This window comes from Morone saxatilis, unplaced genomic scaffold (assembly GCF_004916995.1).
Source record: "Morone saxatilis isolate NCDOM2014 unplaced genomic scaffold, NCSU_SB_2.0 Contig5, whole genome shotgun sequence".
Lineage (NCBI taxonomy): Eukaryota > Metazoa > Chordata > Actinopteri > Moronidae > Morone > Morone saxatilis.
The window spans coordinates 8,312,014-8,330,936 of record NW_023340095.1 but is presented as its reverse complement, the minus strand read 5'-3'; the positions used below and the strand labels follow the sequence as shown (position 1 = coordinate 8,330,936).

The 18,923-nt window shown below is 37.1% G+C and overlaps 2 protein-coding genes across 2 annotated transcripts; both read left to right on the top strand.

The window, feature by feature from the left end:
* The first annotated feature begins 851 nt into the window (after positions 1-851).
* On the top strand, positions 852-10,830 carry hnmt (histamine N-methyltransferase). The gene is made up of 7 exons (XM_035675911.1): positions 852-964; positions 1,688-1,835; positions 4,970-5,022; positions 5,912-6,019; positions 7,787-7,917; positions 8,099-8,192; positions 9,152-10,830. Exons 2-7 carry the CDS (start codon positions 1,699-1,701, stop codon positions 9,502-9,504), a joined length of 876 nt encoding a protein of 291 aa, XP_035531804.1. The 5' UTR covers positions 852-964; positions 1,688-1,698; the 3' UTR covers positions 9,505-10,830.
* Positions 10,831-14,015: 3,185 nt separating this feature from the next.
* On the top strand, positions 14,016-18,123 carry LOC118339091 (histamine N-methyltransferase A-like). Its single transcript, XM_035676625.1, has 7 exons — positions 14,016-14,151; positions 14,274-14,416; positions 15,227-15,279; positions 15,636-15,743; positions 16,433-16,563; positions 16,922-17,015; positions 17,690-18,123. Exons 2-7 carry the CDS (start codon positions 14,283-14,285, stop codon positions 18,040-18,042), a joined length of 873 nt encoding a protein of 290 aa, XP_035532518.1. The 5' UTR covers positions 14,016-14,151; positions 14,274-14,282; the 3' UTR covers positions 18,043-18,123.
* Positions 18,124-18,923: the final 800 nt, after the last annotated feature.

The window sequence follows — 18,923 nt, the reverse complement described above, 5'->3', positions numbered from 1 at the left end:
TATGGACCACTGGCTACTGAATCATATCTGACTAAAAACTCCTTTTGGGTTCGACTCCATGGATTAAAATCTTATCAGATGGGGTCTGTGGCCTAATTACAATCTAATTTGAGTTCTTGGCCTAATTCCTGTCTGTCTGACATAAGAACTGGGAAATCTGGGAGGCATCAGCATTTCCGTATTTCTCTTCATATAGTCTTATAGTCTTGTGTTTTTTTCTACACTGACCATCAACTGTTATATAGCCTAGTATAAACTATCTTCTTAAATCTTATAGTAGTCTTTTAGAGTATATTGCAATATCCTTTATCAAAGCATGCTAAGGTTTCTTATAGCTCAGCTTGTTGAGACTTTAATTAAATCACAATAAATATTGTCTGCTTTTATTAAATAACATTTTCTTTGTGTAATTCAGAAGTGCAGCGTTGCACTGTGTTGTTATGCAACAAAAGTGGAAGTGAAACTGACGATGGATGATGGATTGCTCAAGTATTTGGAAGCCGATTTTGATACAGTAGCATAATAAAATAAATGGAAACTAATGGCAACAATATGAGTACAAATATACATTATTTCAAAATAAAGGCTATTTTTTAATCACCTGCAGTTGCAGCCTTTGATATTTCCTATGATATTAAGGCTCATCTAATCCAACCTAACCACCAAGCCTGAAAAAATAGGCATTTACTCCCAATGTATTTACACACAGACATTACAGCAGAGACTTTCTAGTCAAACTTTTCAGTTAAACTTGTGAACATGCAGTGCGCCTGTAACCTACCGTAAAAATCACTCACAGACCTTTAAAGATAAGTGTTTGTCCCTGGGTTGACATTTCTTGAGGGATTTTCTCTGCCACCTTTGGCCCTCCTTAAAACGGAGCTGCGGGACTCAGTGGGAGGGTTTTATTCCAGCCTGCAGACTCATTCCCGGCAGACACATTCACCCACGCCTGCACCTACATGTAAGTGGAACAAACGTCGCGTTTTCTCACAATCTGTCTGCAGTTTCAACACCACATGCTCGGAGAATATAATGTTAAACGGGTGCTGCGATATTGATTGAGAGAGTGACAACTTGTTTGCACTCCGATCAGTTAAAAATGTCGACGCGACAGGCTCTCAATCTCTCTGTGTGTGCGTCTGTGTGTGTCTGATTCCGCTGCTCTAGGAAAAATTGCTCTGAAAGCACGGGCAGCTCTGTAATGGTTGTAGAGACATGACATGCAGGTTGCTGGACACACATTCTCCTATAGGCGGGGATAATAGCGTTCCGTAGAGAGAAGTGCGCGTCACGTTGGGAGTCGGGCTTGACGGATGTTCGACCTTCAGTTTTGCAAGTTTAAAGGAAATATGCGTGATATTTGCAATGGCTGACTTCTGTTTTTAGACTGATCTAAGATAACTTGTTTTTTTTTTTTTGTGAATTAAGTGTGTAATGCAATGTACAATATGAAAACAACACATTGTGAAACTAATACATTGACATGAGTCTTAATACCTCCCACACTGTTTGACTGATATATGATGGGTATAAGTGGTCAGCAACAGCATTCAGCAACAACTGTTAAAACATAAAATAGAAACTGAAAAGAAACACACACACACACACATACCCTATACTATATAGTTTTTGGAAATTACCTTTCTGGCTTTAGCTGTTGAAATGTTTGCTGTTTTGTTGCCAGATAACTTTGCCATGGCATCTCCACTGAAGAGTCTGGTTCATGATGATAGCAGGTACCAGAAATCCTTCAAACTTTTTCTGGAGCGCTCCTCTGAGCATCAGTGTATGCGGGACTTCATCCACAATCTACTGCCAGATATACTGGCCAGGTAATCTTCCACACACACAGACACAATAGAAGATACTACATCAGAGTACAGTTGAATAGTTAATAGCTTTCAGTGGTGTAGTGGTGCCTGAAGAAGTGGGTATACTTTTAATTTATGCCCAAATATTTGTTTTATTTTTAAAGCAGCCATCCAGCAAACGCCCTGTGTTATTAACTGTGACATACAAGACTATTTAGTTCACCCAAAAATGGGCCAGTAGTGTTTGCACATTGTCACTTAACTTCTGCTGCTCGGCTTGGCAGTAGATCATTATGAAATAAACATCAGCCACAGACGGGGTGCAAATTTTGCAATCAATACTGGCCCACAGACGGCCATTACATATATTATTATGTAATTTAAGTGAATTATTCCTTACTCTATCCACTCGTGAAAATTGGACAACTATGTCATGCCCACACTATTGTAGAAAAAAAAAACCAGCTTCACCTGAAGCTTACAGAGTGCTGACTAAAATATAAGAAGGTGCGTATAGCATTACACCACTGGCTTTTAAAGTGGTACAGTAGACTGTGCAGTAGTGTTATAGTGGAGTCTCTCAACATTTCTAAACAGAAGTTTAATAAACTGATTGGCCAATACAGTCAGTATAGAAGAAATTCAGTTAAGGGGCTAAGTAAAATGAAGGAAGAGGACAATAAAGTCCAATCAATATAACTGCTGATATTAGTTTTCAAGATATTGCAAAAAAGAAATGTGTATGATTGTGTTTATTAGTATGAGTATGTATATGCTTGATTATTTAGAAACAGTGTCTCTCCCAAATAGTTTTTCCACAAGAAGGCAATCACAAGTTTATTGTTCATCTTTCAACAAGTAAAAAAAAAAAGAAGAAAATATTATCATTATATGTGATTATCAAAGATTAGAACTCAATCATTCTCACACTCAAACTCAAACTCAAAAATCCTGTAATGGTCAAACTACAGTGAACATGTAACTGGTGTTAATATATGACATGATTGTTGATTAACTGCATTGCTGTGAGGGAAGAGATAATCTTAACCTGTAAATGGGGGAAAGGGGAAGCACAGAACAACTCTCAAACACTACTGAAGTAATCCAAGCGAATGGGGTAGGTAGAGCAGGTCAGGTGACGAAACCGGCAGGAACGGGGTTTTAAGGAAGGGCAGGAAGGTGTGGCTGGGTCTGCAGTGACAGGAGAGTGATCAGACAGACTGAATGAATGAATGACAGAGAGAGAGAGGCCTGTACTATGGAGCAGGATTAGGTTTAACTTCGGCTTTTCAGTGTAAACAATGGTGGTTCCGTTATGCTGCACACTTAACCGTTTTGTTTGAGCGTATAAAAGCTACTGACCAGTCAATTCTCTTTATGATTTTTATATAATAGATATGGATGATCATCTGTGGAACTGACTTATCTGTGTCAGCTTCTTGTTGCCAGTGCGACTTCTCGGGGTCAAGTTTACAGCCCTGCAGACTTTTACTTGTGCTGTTAAGGGGTGACCCTGATTATAGCAGGGGGCCTGATCCTCAGCAGGAGTGTACTCCAGTGTAGGAGAGCCTCCTCCTGTCTTTTCCATTTCATTTTTCCCCCTCTTGGCTACAAGCAATGTCAAAGCCATTTTATTGTGCTTTTGTATACCGATATTATCCTTCAAGAGAGACTGATTGAAGCACGAAAGCCTTGTACTTGTAACCGCTTTGAAATGTTAGTTATTTTTTATTTGCTCCCAAGTTTGTTTCACACTGCCTATGTTGCAGCTGAATGAATAAGGGTAAAATTGTCATACACACCATAAGATTACATCTTAGCAACACATTAATTTGGTGGAATACATTAATGGAATTATAAAAAGTCAGATTTACTCCTGCCCTCATGGTGGAGCAGTGATATTATAAGGTAATTTACGCATTCACCCAGTCGGCGTTGTTTTTTCCAGCTGTCCTTCCTGCATCTGGAAGCTGCAGCTGTGTAGCTTTTTAGCCTGGATTTTTCTATAGTTTTGTCAAAGTCTGCTGTTTATTTGTAAAATATGACGCTCTGCTGCAACTTGTCCATGTCTGCGATTGGTCATATGCTGTAAACACTGCCCACTTTTATGTGAACACGCTTATAGATAGAGTTGAAAATGTAGGTTGACATACTGAGGTGATAAAGACCATCGTGTAACCATTTAGTGTGATTGTGGTTTTTGAGCCAAAAGATTAAAAAAAACATATCCTGGGTATGTAGAACTTGCTTCGTAGTACCAGCCGTACGTAGTTCGTAGTACGTAGTTCGTGACACTGTGAAACCTGTACGTGTATTGTTATAAGAATGTCATCCATGGGTTGAAAGTGAGTTTGGGCTGGTTAGCTGGTAAGCATTTATCTGTCAAAAAACATAAGAAGTTATTACAGTGCAGTTTTTTTAATCAATATATATGTATTTTATATATGTCACTCTGGTGCCATTTAGCTATGTGATATAAAAGTTCAATTCTTGAGCATGCAAACAGTTACACAATGCAACCTGTGCAAATCACATGTACGTGCATTAAGCCATAATCATTACTTCTGAAAACAGTCAGCTGCATTAGCTGGGTAGGACTAAACTCAATCCCAAAACAGAATATGCAAATAAAATATTATATATGGGTTTATTTTACTGTTATGCTCACAAAATCATATATTTGACTGCACAAATGTGCATAGGTTAACCTGCTAAACAAGGTGTGTGTGTGTGTGTGAATAACAATGAGTGTGAAAATGTGTCTTCTTGCATTTTCTTCTATGTTTATATAAACTCGGGCTGTAAGAGGCCGAAGCCATACTGCAGAGAAATAAACTCAACTCACTGCTCCCTGTGACTGTCTAAGAAGCAGATCAGAGATGAATCTGGAGAGATTTGACTCACAAGTAAATTAAAAAGGGTAATAGTGTTATTCAAAATCAGACGGTGAGTGACAACATGTCATAGAAACAATCAAAGCCTCGGCACTGGAGATGTTTCAGATGCTAGATCAGAACATCTCACATACCCAAGTGTCAGGCAGAATTGACAGTTACAAGCCAAAAATGTGACCCAAATTTGGCAGGTTGGTGGATGTGAATTTCCAGACTTGACTGTTCTGAAGTCTCAAAGCATTTTTTCTGCTCTCCTCTCAGCATTGGAGATGGAAAGTCCCATCTAAATATCATCGGAGTTGGAAGTGGAGCTGGTAAGAACACATACTAAAGGACACTTTCACTGCTGAACTCATCTTATGTGCCGTGTGGCACAGTAAATAGCCTCGACAGACAGCGAAGGTGAGGAGGCGTTGTTGAATCAGCCTGCTATAACAGTTCTTATTGCTGCGCTGTCATTTATGGCTGCAGCAGTAAAAACCCTTGCCCTTATTATAACTGTCAAGGGTTTGCATCTGTCCAGTTGTCAGATTAATCTTAAACTTTAGTTGCAGACAAGGTGACCTTACCAGTCCGTGGTTTTACTGCACCTTGTTTCCAGCGCTCGTGATACAGCAAGGTTAATTTGTTTCTGAGCAAACCGACTACTTGCCCATGAGTGCTATTACCCTTCACTTATGTCAAAGCCAATCCTTTTAATTTACCTGAGCTGTCATGTCAGTATCATAATGGAGTGATGTTACAGATTCTCTAATGGACTGTAAAATCCATTAGAATGACTACAAACTCCCCCGCAAGGTATTATTCAATCTAATCAGAAAGATTCGGCGCCTGTTCAGATCAGCTTCTTGACTTAAATTTATCTCTTATACATAGCAACTTGTCAGCTTCAATAAGTAGAGCAAAATCACCTGCCTGTGGCTAAATGAGATTGAAAGGGATATCACAGTGTTACCGCTCTGGTTTTTGAGTCAAGGTTTTTTTTTTCTTTAATTTCCTGCTAAACTGAAGAATGCTATTATTTCCTGCTTAAATCTGCAGCACAATTTAAATTAAAGGATTGTGAGAAAATGTTGGTTAACTAAATCTTCTATCTTCTGTTTATTACTGGACAGTTTGGGTACTGTGGGGAAAATAGGGCAAAATATTTTATTTGCAAGAAATTGCTGGTTTTCAACATATAAACTGAGTTGGTGTCTGTAGGGGAGATTGACCTTGAGATGCTCTCCGAGCTCCGTCTGAAGCACCCAGGGGTGACTGTGGATAACGAGGTGGTGGAGCCCAGTGGCCAGCAGCTACATAACTACAGAGGTACGGGCACGCACTTATCTCGCATACCTACAATTTTTTACTGCATCTGTATATTCAGTTGCCCCTGCAAAACAAGTTTTACAAACAATTTAATTTAACTGCAAATAAGGGGGTATACTATATATATTACTTATTATTGTATCTCTAATGCTGGGAATACATTTTAAAGCTGACCCTGGCTTTCACACTAATACATTAGTAATACAGGTATTCATGTATTAGTAGGGGCATGGTCCTTTAACCCATCCCATATTCAAACCTTCGAGTCAGTATCCCTGAAATAAAACACTGAGTGCCTCCCAGCTCCAACTCTGCTGCTGTCTGACCAGTTTTGACACATATTTCTAGTTCTGCTACCACCCATTATTCACACATACTGTATATTTAAAAAAAGCATATGAAAGTTGTAGGTAACGTGGTGATCCTGAGGTTCCTCATTTCGTGTCCATCTGTGATGCACTGAATGCTCATTATGTTCTGTGTGCCATCCTACGTTTCTTGGCTCTACTTGATGCAGTTTCTGTAGGTGGCTCTCTGAGCTCAGTATCTGTTGAGACACATCTTTGCCAGAATTAGTTTTTTTCAAAAGCACGTTGCAAAGCATGCTGGAATTTGTGATTTCAAGACACTTGCCTCCTTTGAATCGGCAGTAAGTTCACAGAAAAGTCATGGCTGTGTGGGTTTGCATAAGGCAGCTGAAACAAAATTAGTTCAAAATTACTTTAAATTTGGATGATTTTAACTAAATGTACAATGATATATGTAATATAAAATACTACTTACATGTATACATCATTATATGTTTTATCCTACTTTTTTTTACTTTTGTGAATGTTTTGTAACATCATTCAGCTTTAACCAGATGGTTTAATATACAAATACATTTTTATGTTTAATTTAAATTTTTAGGGAATGTTATATTAATAAGACTTGGCCAATTAATTTTGGAACATAGCAAAGATTTGGAAACTTTTCAATAAGAAAGGCGTAATGATACCAAACACGAGAAAATCGAAAGGTGAATTATGAAAATCAACTAATGAGAATAGACAAATAAAACAGATAGAAATCTCTCGCTGGCATTACTTTAAAAACATTACTAGCCCAAGCTGTTCTATTTGGAAACGAAAATATATGATTTTCTTCTTTTTTTTTGTTTGTTGTTTAATTAGTAAGTTTATGCAAAAAATCTCTTGTTAACTTTACTTCAATATTAACCTCAATATATAATACTTAAGTAACTAATAATGCATAGTGTTTTCTGAGTTTAAGGTCAAGTGTGTAGGATTTATTGGCATCTAGCCTTGTAGTTGCAGATTGCAACTCACTGGTTTCAACTTCCCTTTCCAAGTGCGAGGAAAAAAACTACGGTTGCTGCGAAGTGCACGAGAAATGCAAATGGCCTTATTTAGAGCCAGTGTATGGTTGTCCATTGTGGGCTACTGTAGAAAAATGGCAGTTTAACCTGGCGGCCTCCGCGGAAGGCGACCTGTGGCTTCTGTAGATAAAAACGACTCATTCTAAAGTAACAAAAGCATAATGATTCTTTTATTTGGTTGATTATACACTAATGAAAACATACATGAATATTTTATTACATTTCTGCTAATAGAGCCTTGTAAATATTACACACTCGACTGTTATATGATATTCACAAAGCAACATGTAGTAACAATACAGATTCTGATATCTCGCATTGTAACACTGTTTTATAGATTTATGTGTCTATTATATTCCATAACTTAAGTTTTGTGTCTGTTGATGCAGTTCTGGTGTCACAGAAACCTGGTTTAGATTACGTCAAATTTAACTGGAACAAGATGACTGCCTCTGAGTTTGAGGAGCACTGGAAAGTGAAAAAGATGACTAAGAAAGCAGACTTCATTCACATGATACAGGTTGGTGTTGGAAACCGAGTGCTTCTGGCCCACAGACTGTATTTTTGACACATCTAGGTCATATTCTTTTGGCAGCGCTCCACAGCAATTAATCCCATTAGAACATCTGTCTAGCATAGCGTTATAATTAGGTGCTCTATGAATCCAGTTACCAGCTCATTATCTGTGGTGAAATCAACAGATGCTGTATTATGTGAAGGATCCTGGAGCTACCATCAGCTTCTTCCAGAGTCTCCTCGAAAAGAATGGGAAGCTTCTTATCATTCTAGTCTCTGGTAAGTGGATGGATCTAATCTTAAATTATGAAGACATTTTATCTTTTCCTTCTCACAGGTTAGTTATGCACTTGGTACTTATACATACAGTAATGGGTTGCAATTTAGCTTAACAATGTATCTCAGAAAAATCACTCTTACTGTACTGTGGTTATCATTATCATCATTATCCTTAGTATAAGAAACCCTCGTCTTGCATTCTGGTACATACTGTACAGATTTATCATGGAGTAGATGGGGAAACATTTTTATTCCACATGTATTGCTGGGAAATAATAATGCACACTCAAAACAACACAATTATGTTATCATATTATAATATTATTGATAAAATGCCATTTTATTTCAGTAATTACCAAGATCTCACTTCTGTTGGTGTGGCTTTGCTGTCATTAAATAAGACGCCCTCCATTGTTTTCATGGCTGTAAGGATGGCTATGTCGGCCCATTACTTTCTTCCAGACTGAAAACAACATATTTGATTAATTTGATGAATCCTACTGACTCAGGTGATCTCTTGGTTTTTACTCTAAACCCACCATGAGCATATTTGTGGTTTGACATTTGTGGATATAAGTGAAATGTTTTAATTACTTAATGGATTGTCATGAAATTTAGTTTACTCATTCATGTTGCTGTTTTAGTTGTCCTATATAACCTAGACCAGATGGATATTGCAGCATATGTGTGCTACTGACGTTTATGAAACATTTTGTGTATTTTGTGGTGCCGCCTGATTTAGTGGCATACTGCTGGACAACGCTTAAAGCTGCAGTAGGTAACTTATAAAAATAACTTTTTGTTATCTTTGCTGAAACTTTCTCTATATTCTGACAGCAATACATGAGACAAATCTGTAAAAAAAAAAAAAAAAATACCTACTGCAGCTTTAAGAGCAGTTTCACAGAGCTACTAGCATGGCTGTAGTCTCAGTCTTGTTTTCATCTCATCTATTCCAGGTGAGAGTGGATGGGGAAACCTGTGGCGGACTTACAGGAGCCAGCTCTGTAACACAGAAATAAGTCAGTGTGTGACTACTGGAGACATCAAAAGCTTCCTGGACTCCAAGGGAGTGAGCTACCAGAGCTACGAGCTGCCATCTCAAATGGATATCACCGAGTGTTTCACTGAGGGGGATGAGAAGGGAGAGCTGCTGCTTGATTTTCTCACTGAGGTGCTGGACTTCAGTAAGACAGCCCCACCTGAGCTGAGAACTGGTGTCTTGGAGTTACTTCGGCACCCAGACTGTAGTGTAGAGTCCAACGGCAAAGTTATTTTTAACAACAACCTTGGAGTAATAGTCATAGATTAGCTCACTTAAAAACAGGCTGTTAATAAAGTGAATGTTAAATTTAGAACCTAGTTGTTAAATTAATTAAAATGGGCTGATTGTTTTAAAATTGTTTGGTTTATAAGCTTTTTTGTAAGCTTTTAGTCTTTGTGAAATGCTTTGATGATCAATTCTGTACAAACCTGCTTCCACACAACCTGAACCTGATCTCCAGGAGCCTTTTTTGATTATATAGGTTTTATAAAAGTAGTTATAGGTGTAGATACCAGTATTCTTTATTAATTATTTATATTCATATTTTTATATATACAAAATTAAAAATGTCTTGATTGTAATCTTCTTTCCTAAACCAATTTTGTTTCGAGCCACCCAAACAAAATGTAATGATCACAATTTTAATCAGATTCAGATATCAGCTTCAGATTCTACGTCATATAATTTTTATGGGCTACAGCTGGCAGGCTGTGCTACCAACCACATTACACTGCTGCTCTCATTGGATCCTATTACTTTGGAGATATAAAAATAAATGGAAAATTGAACATTACATTTTCCATGGAGATCGAGCTGTTAATTTTAGATAAGCTGAACACTCCTGTCGGGGTGTCTTTTGTGTCTTTGCTTTTGAATGTTGTACATTGAAATAGTTGCAGATTACATTTACATCACAGAGACATATTAAAAACCTCCATCTTTTTATGGTTGTCTTTCTATTTTGCATGGTAGCTGTATATGTATATTTCCATATTAATAATTGTTAGACTTTAAAATACACACAAATTTCTTGTAAATATTTTTTTCCTGTCTCAAAATTGTTTTAATATGAGGTATAAAACATGGCTGAACTGACTGGAAGATAAAGCAATGGTACTAACTAGTTTATGTAATTTATATTTGCTTTATTAACTGTCTTTCCAGGTCAATGACTTGAGCCTATATGTTTCACTGATTTGGGGCTCTAGTGTGGCTTATAAATGCAAAAATAAACAACCAACCGGTACAGAAGGGCTTTTATACTGACTGTGATAACTCTACACAACCTAAATTTAATTATACTTTGGAAAACCATATATTCAGCTTTACAACCTGCACCAGCGGTAGGTACAGACTGACATTTGCAATGTATTGGTTAGGTAAACACTAGCAAAATGGTAGCTGCTGGTCTCAGCCAACAAAAGTATCACTGATATATGAAGTATTGGCACCATCTTGAGGGCAACATTAGTAACTGTCTGTGTGATATATGGGTGGGCAGATCAAGGGTACAGATCACAGACAACTTAAGGAACTTAAGAGACCACTGATCATCTATATTACAAAAGGCGTAAAGCTCTCTCTCTCACACACACACATTAAAACTAGACAGCAAACACTAAAATCATATGCAATGCTGCTGTAGAAAACTATAAAATAAAATTGTGAAAAAAACAACTGAAATTACTGCACTCTGCTATCTGAATAAACACAGAGATCATATCTGCAGTAAAGTGTCTTAACTTAATTAACTGTGGCTGCAAAAAAACATGTACATGTTTAAAGATTGCTTTTGACTGCACCAAATTAAAAACAAGCTTGAAATCTGTTATTTTATGTTTTGTAAGGGAATGTGTGTGACAATGAGTTGATATAAGATGCCAGCTCAGCAACAGCAGCCAAATGCTCATACATGAATGTTCTGATTCTAATGTTAAACACATGTACATCAATTATTAAACATACAATAGTAATTATATTAGCCGAGCTGTGTTGTACAAGACTTCTGGTTGGTTTGAAAGATGATGAATAACAAAACAGCAAAGTAAATTAAAATGTTCAAATTTTTCATTTTTTAGGGTTAGTTCTGTGTTTGTGTTTCCTGTTTTTGAAATACAGACACAATTAAACAGGTTTGAACTACATGCAAACAATTTATAGGAAAATCACGCAAAATGGTTATTATATTCTTCTTTAAGTCATTGGCTGATTCTTTCTTGAGGGATAGCATTTTGCGTGGACATGATTGTTACAGCAAATAGAAACACACTTAAACTTAAAAAGCTAAAAAGTACTTTTAATTCCTATAACCCACTATGAATTTATGTGCTCAAACTTTAGTTTAGTTCCATTCTTATGACCATTTATAGGACATTGTATACAAACTGGCCCTGTTGTTAATAAATTGATTTTTGGTTGATCCAAACCTTGATTTTGTCCAAAACTGAACCAGGTCGTGTTGTCTAGTCAAACTGCAACTTAAAATGATAAGTCAACATTGACATTTTGTTTCACATGGGACGCACACCCTGGTCTCCTGGGTGAAAGTCCTGTCTTTGACCCATTTATCCATCACAACCTCCTCCAGTATGGACTTTGTCACTCTATATACTACCTCACTTGACTTCCTAAACCCTTTCCGACAGAAAGCCCTTAAGGCCAGCCTTTCCCATGTGCCCCTTCCCAGAAGGTAAGCAGTCAAAGAGTCCAGATGAAGCTATCTGAGATGATAAAGCAAGATCTAGCTGGAAGATTTTTCACAACCTGGCGACCCAAACATTGATACTATTAATGAAGATGATGCAAGGGGGGTACCAAAAACACTACTAACTACTATTCTGACCTACATAAATGGCAAAGTAAAGCACATCTCAACCCATCATTTTATTATCTGATTGTATCTGCAGAGAAAAGATCTAATCAATTAAGCTTTTTCCTTCCATAAGCTGAACTAAATACTGATGCATTTTGGACCAGTTGTTTTTGGTTGTCAGTGTTTTCACCTTGAAGTTATAAATCAAGATGCAATCGATTTTAGTGATGGGCAAAGAGAACTTACTCACCTGGCAGATTCTGTAGTGGTCCAACTTGGGAATGGCATGTAAAACCCACAGAAGCACTGCAGATAAGAGCATATCCCAAGCACAACAGCCGATACTGTGTGATGAAAGTACAGGTGCTGACATTCCCAGCAGCATGGGACAACCTTTCACTGTATGGTGTAGCAGGCGTGGAAGAGATAATCTTTAGTCCTGGTTTCCTTGGTTCAGGGTGAATCTTCACAAAAATAAGTATTTTAAGTGTTTTTCTATGTGCCATACCATTTTCTATAATTGGTTGTAAAATTATTCTATATGTGGCTTCAGATTTGACATAAATTACCATAAGTCTGAAGTTGGAAGTTTAAATCTGCAATCCTGCAAGGGTTGATGTTGCAATAAATGTAAAATAGCCATAACTCAACAATCTATGATTCAGCAAGAATCATCATGTATCGGATGCATACATACATACATGCATTAATATGGGATACATTGTATCCCATATTATAGGCATATGCCTATTTGATTTTTAGTGGCTATGCAAATTTGGATCCAGGACACTCAATTTATCCTATATAGGGTCACATGAGGCTGGAGCCAATCCTAGCTCACATTTAGCAAGACTGGAACCCTGGATTAGATCTGCAGTGTACCACAGGGCTAACTCATACACACAGACAAACACATTCACACTCATACTCACTTTAGAGCTGACAATTCACCTAATCTGCATGTGTTTGGACTGTGGAAAGAAACTGGAGTCCCTAAGAAAAGGCTCCTGCCAGCCAGTGGTTGTTGAGCAGCAATGCATATTTGATTTGTTTCTTAAATAGCACATTTAGAAGATTGTGTTGGATGACCTCGTGTTTTTGTATTTTTTTTATTAATTTTTAGTTCAAACAACTTTCTTACAGGTTCAAAGTCAGTCTTCTATAAAGATACATCTCAGGTTCTCTCTTAAAAATGAGTTGTTCATTGTACTAAACTTATCTTACAGATGCAGGAGCTGCAAAAATTTTGCTTTGCCAAATAATAAAGCGTTGACACCCCATTGCATTTCATAGTTATATATCAGAAGCAAAAACCGATAACTAATAAGATGTTTTCCTTGTTAGTGTAAAAGTATCCATAGTAACCACGACCATAGCCAGCTATGAGACCACCAAGGTCCAAACATCTGTATTTATTTCCTAAAATCAAAATTTCATATAACAAACTGTATATGTATATCATATACTGTATAATCAGGAGTTTCGGTCGTCTCTATACTTTAGGTGCTCTGTTTGCAACTCATTACGTTATTTAACAAACATGTAAGGAGTTGTCTAGTACAGTCCCGTCATTCTGTTGACTCAGTGAGTGAGGGGGCTGTAACCTACATACACACAGCACTGACTACAAGATCAGTCAACACTGTGTTTGTTTAACACCTGAGCTCACAGACTATTAATCTACGTGCTTTTAAAACACGACATGTGCAAACTTTTGCGCACAGAATAGTAGTATAGTAGTAACTGTAAAATGCTGATCATGCTTGCAAAAAAAGTGGTGACAGTAAAAATGAGAAAACAAAAGTTGAGTAGCTAAGTTTAACTATTAAACATTTGAAGCAAATCTCTGTTGGGATTTTGGGTTGTTAATGGTGAGAATGATTTCGAAATAGCCACTGGAATAAATATATGGAGAGGAATCTCACAGCACAGCTGCGGTTGGCTCTGATGTACATGCAAAGTTCATCTTTCAAAAGTTACGCAACAAAAGCTCATGAGAGCTCCCAGCCTGTGGGAGGGGCGAGTAGCTGCAACTTTAGTGTGGGAGACCAACCAACTCTCCAACTTACCAACTCTCTGTCCTTACTCTCCGCATACTCAAGGTAATTGAATATTTGAAATGAACAATTGACATTTGCCTCATTTAAAGTTTTTTGAATAGTTGTTTTTCCATGCATAAATCATAGCTAATTATCTGATTTCCAATGTGTGCAATGCATTGCAGGAACCAGTCATGGCTGCAGAAACAAAGCAGAGTTGTTATGAGGGCAGTTCTGTCCAAAGCTTTCAGTTCTACCTTGAACACTCTGGAGAGCATAAGGCCATTCTCCAGTGTGTTTATGACGTCCTGCCAGGAGAATTTAAAAGGTACCAGATGAAAAACTGGGTGTGCCACACTGCACTTGTTTATTTATTTATTTATTTTTAATCTTCTAACTATTTTTACTACTTAACCTGTCTCAGTTGTCTTTTTGTGCACTTTGAAGATTTGACAAAAGTTGTAGAATGTCCTTTAAAGGGGAGATGAAGAGATGAGTTGTGCTACTGTAAGAAAACCAGAACCTTTCTGTTGGGTAAAAAAAAAAAATTCAATTTGCAATTTTCCATGTGCAAACAACACTAATAACACTGAGGCACAGTGCAGTTTTATTACAGTACTCCTTTGGCACTAATGGCTTTTTTCACTTTAATACATTTTCATTCAGAACATTTTTTAAGACAGACTCTGCACTGTTTTAGAGTAATTAATGAGAACAATGATGCCATCCAGAACTGCTTGTAGGATGTACTGCACTGTTCCTGTAATTTCCTGTTTCTATACAGAAGCAGGCTTGATATATGCTTTACATATAGTAGTCTCTAATTGGAAGGATGTTTTATGCCTATATACACATGGATTTATTATAAAGTAACATATGATAAATATTGCATACAATTGAAACTACTTGAGGGGTGAGATACTATATACTACTACTTTTTTATATGTTTTGTTTAAGACAATTGGAGAGTGAATTGTTAACAATCAGGCCAAAAAACTGTCAAATTACTGGTATTAATCAACATTCTAGTGACATATTTTAGTTATTATGTTCTATTGGGTGAGAAAAAGGGATTTAATTTTGCCATTTTAACTTCTCATTTGATTACAGTCAGTTTTCCATCTATCATGATTTGTAGAATTGGAGCAGATAAAAGCAGCTTGGATGTTCTTGGTGTCGGAAGTGGTGGAGGTATGTGATGAGATACAGCAACTGGCAACTGTTTAACAAACACATGTTGTTATGGTTACTAACTGTAGTGTAATTTGCATGATGGCAAAAATCCATGAGTGCAAGGGACTGCATTGTTTTGTGATTTATAGGTTCAAAGAAACAGCTTCATTTAAAGGACACAGGGAAATACACTGCTCAGTTATGTTTATTATATATATTAATATTTCCCCTACAGACAGCTCAGTTGCTGTCAGGACTCCCACTGTGGGGGAAAAATGTGACACTTTTTCCAAAATAATGATGCTACATTGAATTTGGCCATGGGGTTTTCACATTGAAGCAACATTACAGTGAGGCTCCCTGGTTTGTTGCAGGGGAGGTGGATGTCCAGATTCTCACTCTGCTGCAGTCTACATTCCCTGCTGTCCCAATCATTGCTGACATTGTGGAGGGCAGCTCTCCGCTCACAGATAACTTCAAAGGTATTGTAATGCTGTACACAACCAGTGAAATGTTTTTGTTTTATAATGTCTAGTCCTGTCCCTTCGTCTTCTTCCTTATTTCTTCTGAACATTTTGTGAAACAAAATTATTATTATATCATTTTTAGTAATAGTAGAAGTAATCGTGGTCATTTTTTGTTATATTTGTCAGAAAAGAACACACACTGAATTACCTACAGCCACATTTATGACTCTTACACAACCCATGAGGTCTGCCGAAATATCCTTAGCTACCCATTTGTCACGAAACAGAAAACACAATTTGATATACAGTATATTCCTATTAACATATGCCAGGTATAAATGTAAAAACAGCTTGAACTTATTAACCTTTGGCTATCAACGCTGCCTGGTAAATGTGTAAAAAAGGGGGAAAAACAACCATACATGTATGTGGGAACATAAATGAGATATCTACTGATACACAAATACACTTTTTCTGGCCATTGCATGGTGGACTTGATCCACACATTCCTCTAAACTGAAGTTTACTGAAGTAAATTACTGCTCTAGCCCAGACTGCAATAAAAGCATCTCCTTTTTATTATAACACTAACTGTGGTACTGTATATCTATCTGATCATAATCTATGCTTAAGTCATGGTTTATAATATAAATTGTCGCCATATACTGTATATCTCAATGTTGTATTTTATGTCCAACTTATAGCTTTGGTAGCAAAGACCACCAACCTTCAGAAAGTGCCATTTGTTTGGCATATCATGAACAGTGAGGACTATGAGAAGCAAGTCAAAACAAAGGGAGACATGAAGAGATTTGACTTCATACACATGATTCAGGTATTATTACTTTGCTTTTTGGACATTCAATGTAAGAATGATCTAATGACAAGAAGAAGGCTTTGCTTGTTCTCTCCATGTTGGCTTAGGTCACCCCCTGAACAAGTACTGTAAACTTTATTAGAGATTTATTTAGCTCCCCACTGAGCCCTCCACTGCTGCTTGGTTTCATTGGGGAACCTCAGCAAAACCTTTTCTGGTAAAACAATTAGTTCTATAAATAATCATCATAGATACTGTCCTCTGGCATGAGTGTCCCTGATTAAACTACAGTGAGTGAAAACATTTGGGATTTCATGTAGCCAGCTTCAATCCGAAAGGTCAAATTAAAGTTTCCCCATAACTTCCCCCCTGACAGATGATCTACTATGTGGATAACCTCGCCAATACAATCAAGTTCTACCACAGCCTCCTGAAGAAGAATGGCAGGCTTATGATCATCATTGAAGCAGGTAAAAAGAACTTCTTCCACCTAATCCCCTGTCCCCCTCCACTCCAAAATATATTTTTCTTCTTGTTCCTACAGTTGTTGTTTGACCTTTATTGTGAAGAATGATATGTGTGCAGAGTTTGACACTAGAAGGATGTTTTCACATTCATCTGCTGAAAGTTGAAAGTTTCTCTGTGCTCACTGAAAATCAGACTTTTAAGAGGCGGGGCTACGAGCATGATTTGTGATATCACAAATTGGAACTCAAACCTTGTCCAATAATTAACTTATACAAGTGTGATGTAAGAACTTGAAGCCGTCAGTGCATATGAGCACACTTAGAATGGACTTTACAGTGAAGCAGGAGACACCTTGTGTCCAGCAAAACATTAAGAGTGAACAAAATTAGCATATTCATTGAATCTGGGATGTTTAATGAGGTAGAAGGAGTAGATGTCTTTTGAAGGACTTCAATGTGGAAAAGACACACATTATTGTTCAAAGACTATTTGTATATATCTTAAATACATTTCTGTAGGAGATATTGAATCATTACTGAAAAACAAACATGTATGAATTTTACTTCATTTATCCAGGCCAATACTGATTTTTTGTGTTGGAAAAAAAACAATTCAGATGATTACATTGATATGTACATTTCTTCTTAATGTATTTTTTAAATTTCTGACTATCCAGGTAACGCTGGCTGGGACACCCTTTGGAAGACATACAAGAAGGAGCTCTGTGTTGACGCAATCACAGAGTACCGCTCATCAGCAGATGTTATTGCATGCCTGAAGAGTCAGGGTCTGAAGTACGAGGAGCACGCCATTCTCAACACCTTCGACATCACAGAGTGCTTCAATCCAAGCAGCCAGACTGGAGAACGTCTGCTGAATTTCATGACAGCAAAAGATCACTTCTACCAGTCCTTCACCCAAGAGATCAGAGCAGGCATGTTAGACCTTCTCAGAAACAAGTGCAGCACTGAAAAAGATGGCAGGGTAATGTTCAACAGTAATTTGAGCTGCATACTCGTTCATGCTTGAGTATGGAAAAATGTCTTTTCAGTCTATACTCACATCATTTATTCTGTATGTGTACCAAGCTGATTAATAAAACAATTTAGTTATTAATTACTTTTTACTCATTTATTTTTATCTTTATTTTTTCTAAATTGTGTTTTTTATGTATTTTGTGAGGCACTTTATGATATCTGATCTAGAAACGATAAATATAATTTTAGTCATGCTTACTTACTAAATGGCAAACATATATCTGGTGAAGTGAAGCATTTAGCTGCTAAAGAGCTGGATAATTTCCTATCCGGATTAGTTAATAGAGGCTAAAAAGAAGAAAATGTAGAGTGAACTTTTTCACAACTTTTTTAGGTGGCCAGAAACACAACTCCACTTGCTCTGTATTTGATGTGTATGCAGGGCACTGTTAACGCTGCTAACAAGCTTAAAATCAACGTACAGCGTTATACGTCAGTGTTGTGTTCACACACTGACATATTTGGCTGGCCCAGTATTTTTCACCAGTATGGGGTGTCAGGTCAGGACAGTGAGACTGGACTTTATTGGACTTTTATTGATTTTAGTACAGGCTTTAACCATGGACTTTGAAAGCATACGTTTGCTAGCTACCAATTACTTTTCACCGGAAGAGGTTGAACTACAGGAAAGCTACTCAGGGAGAAATCTAGTTTGGTTAAATAAAGCTACTTAGAAAATAAAAAAAGTGAAATTTACAATGTATATAAGATACCAAATTACAACAAAAAATACACAAACGCCACATGCCAGCAAAAAAATGCCTTTTTTTGCAAAAAGTGCCACTATGCAAGCATAGCTGACAAGTAAAAAATACAGGTTTTTCTAGTCAGTGCTATGTATTTGCCTAAATGTGGCCATGGTCTTTCTTCCTT

What these genes read in the sequence shown, in the direction of transcription:
- LOC118339091 (XM_035676625.1), top strand. Translation starts at nt 14,283, where the DNA reads ATGGCTGCAGAAACAAAGCAGAGTTGTTATGAGGGCAGTTCTGTCCAA. An exon ending in ACTTCATACACATGATTCAG is followed by an intron (nt 16,564 to 16,921) that starts GTATTATTACTT and finishes CCCCCCTGACAG; the next exon opens with ATGATCTACTATGTGGATAA. An exon ending in TATGATCATCATTGAAGCAG is followed by an intron (nt 17,016 to 17,689) that starts GTAAAAAGAACT and finishes CTGACTATCCAG; the next exon opens with GTAACGCTGGCTGGGACACC.
- hnmt (XM_035675911.1), top strand. Translation starts at nt 1,699, where the DNA reads ATGGCATCTCCACTGAAGAGTCTGGTTCATGATGATAGCAGGTACCAG. An exon ending in GCAGCTACATAACTACAGAG is followed by an intron (nt 6,020 to 7,786) that starts GTACGGGCACGC and finishes CTGTTGATGCAG; the next exon opens with TTCTGGTGTCACAGAAACCT. An exon ending in TCTTATCATTCTAGTCTCTG is followed by an intron (nt 8,193 to 9,151) that starts GTAAGTGGATGG and finishes CATCTATTCCAG; the next exon opens with GTGAGAGTGGATGGGGAAAC.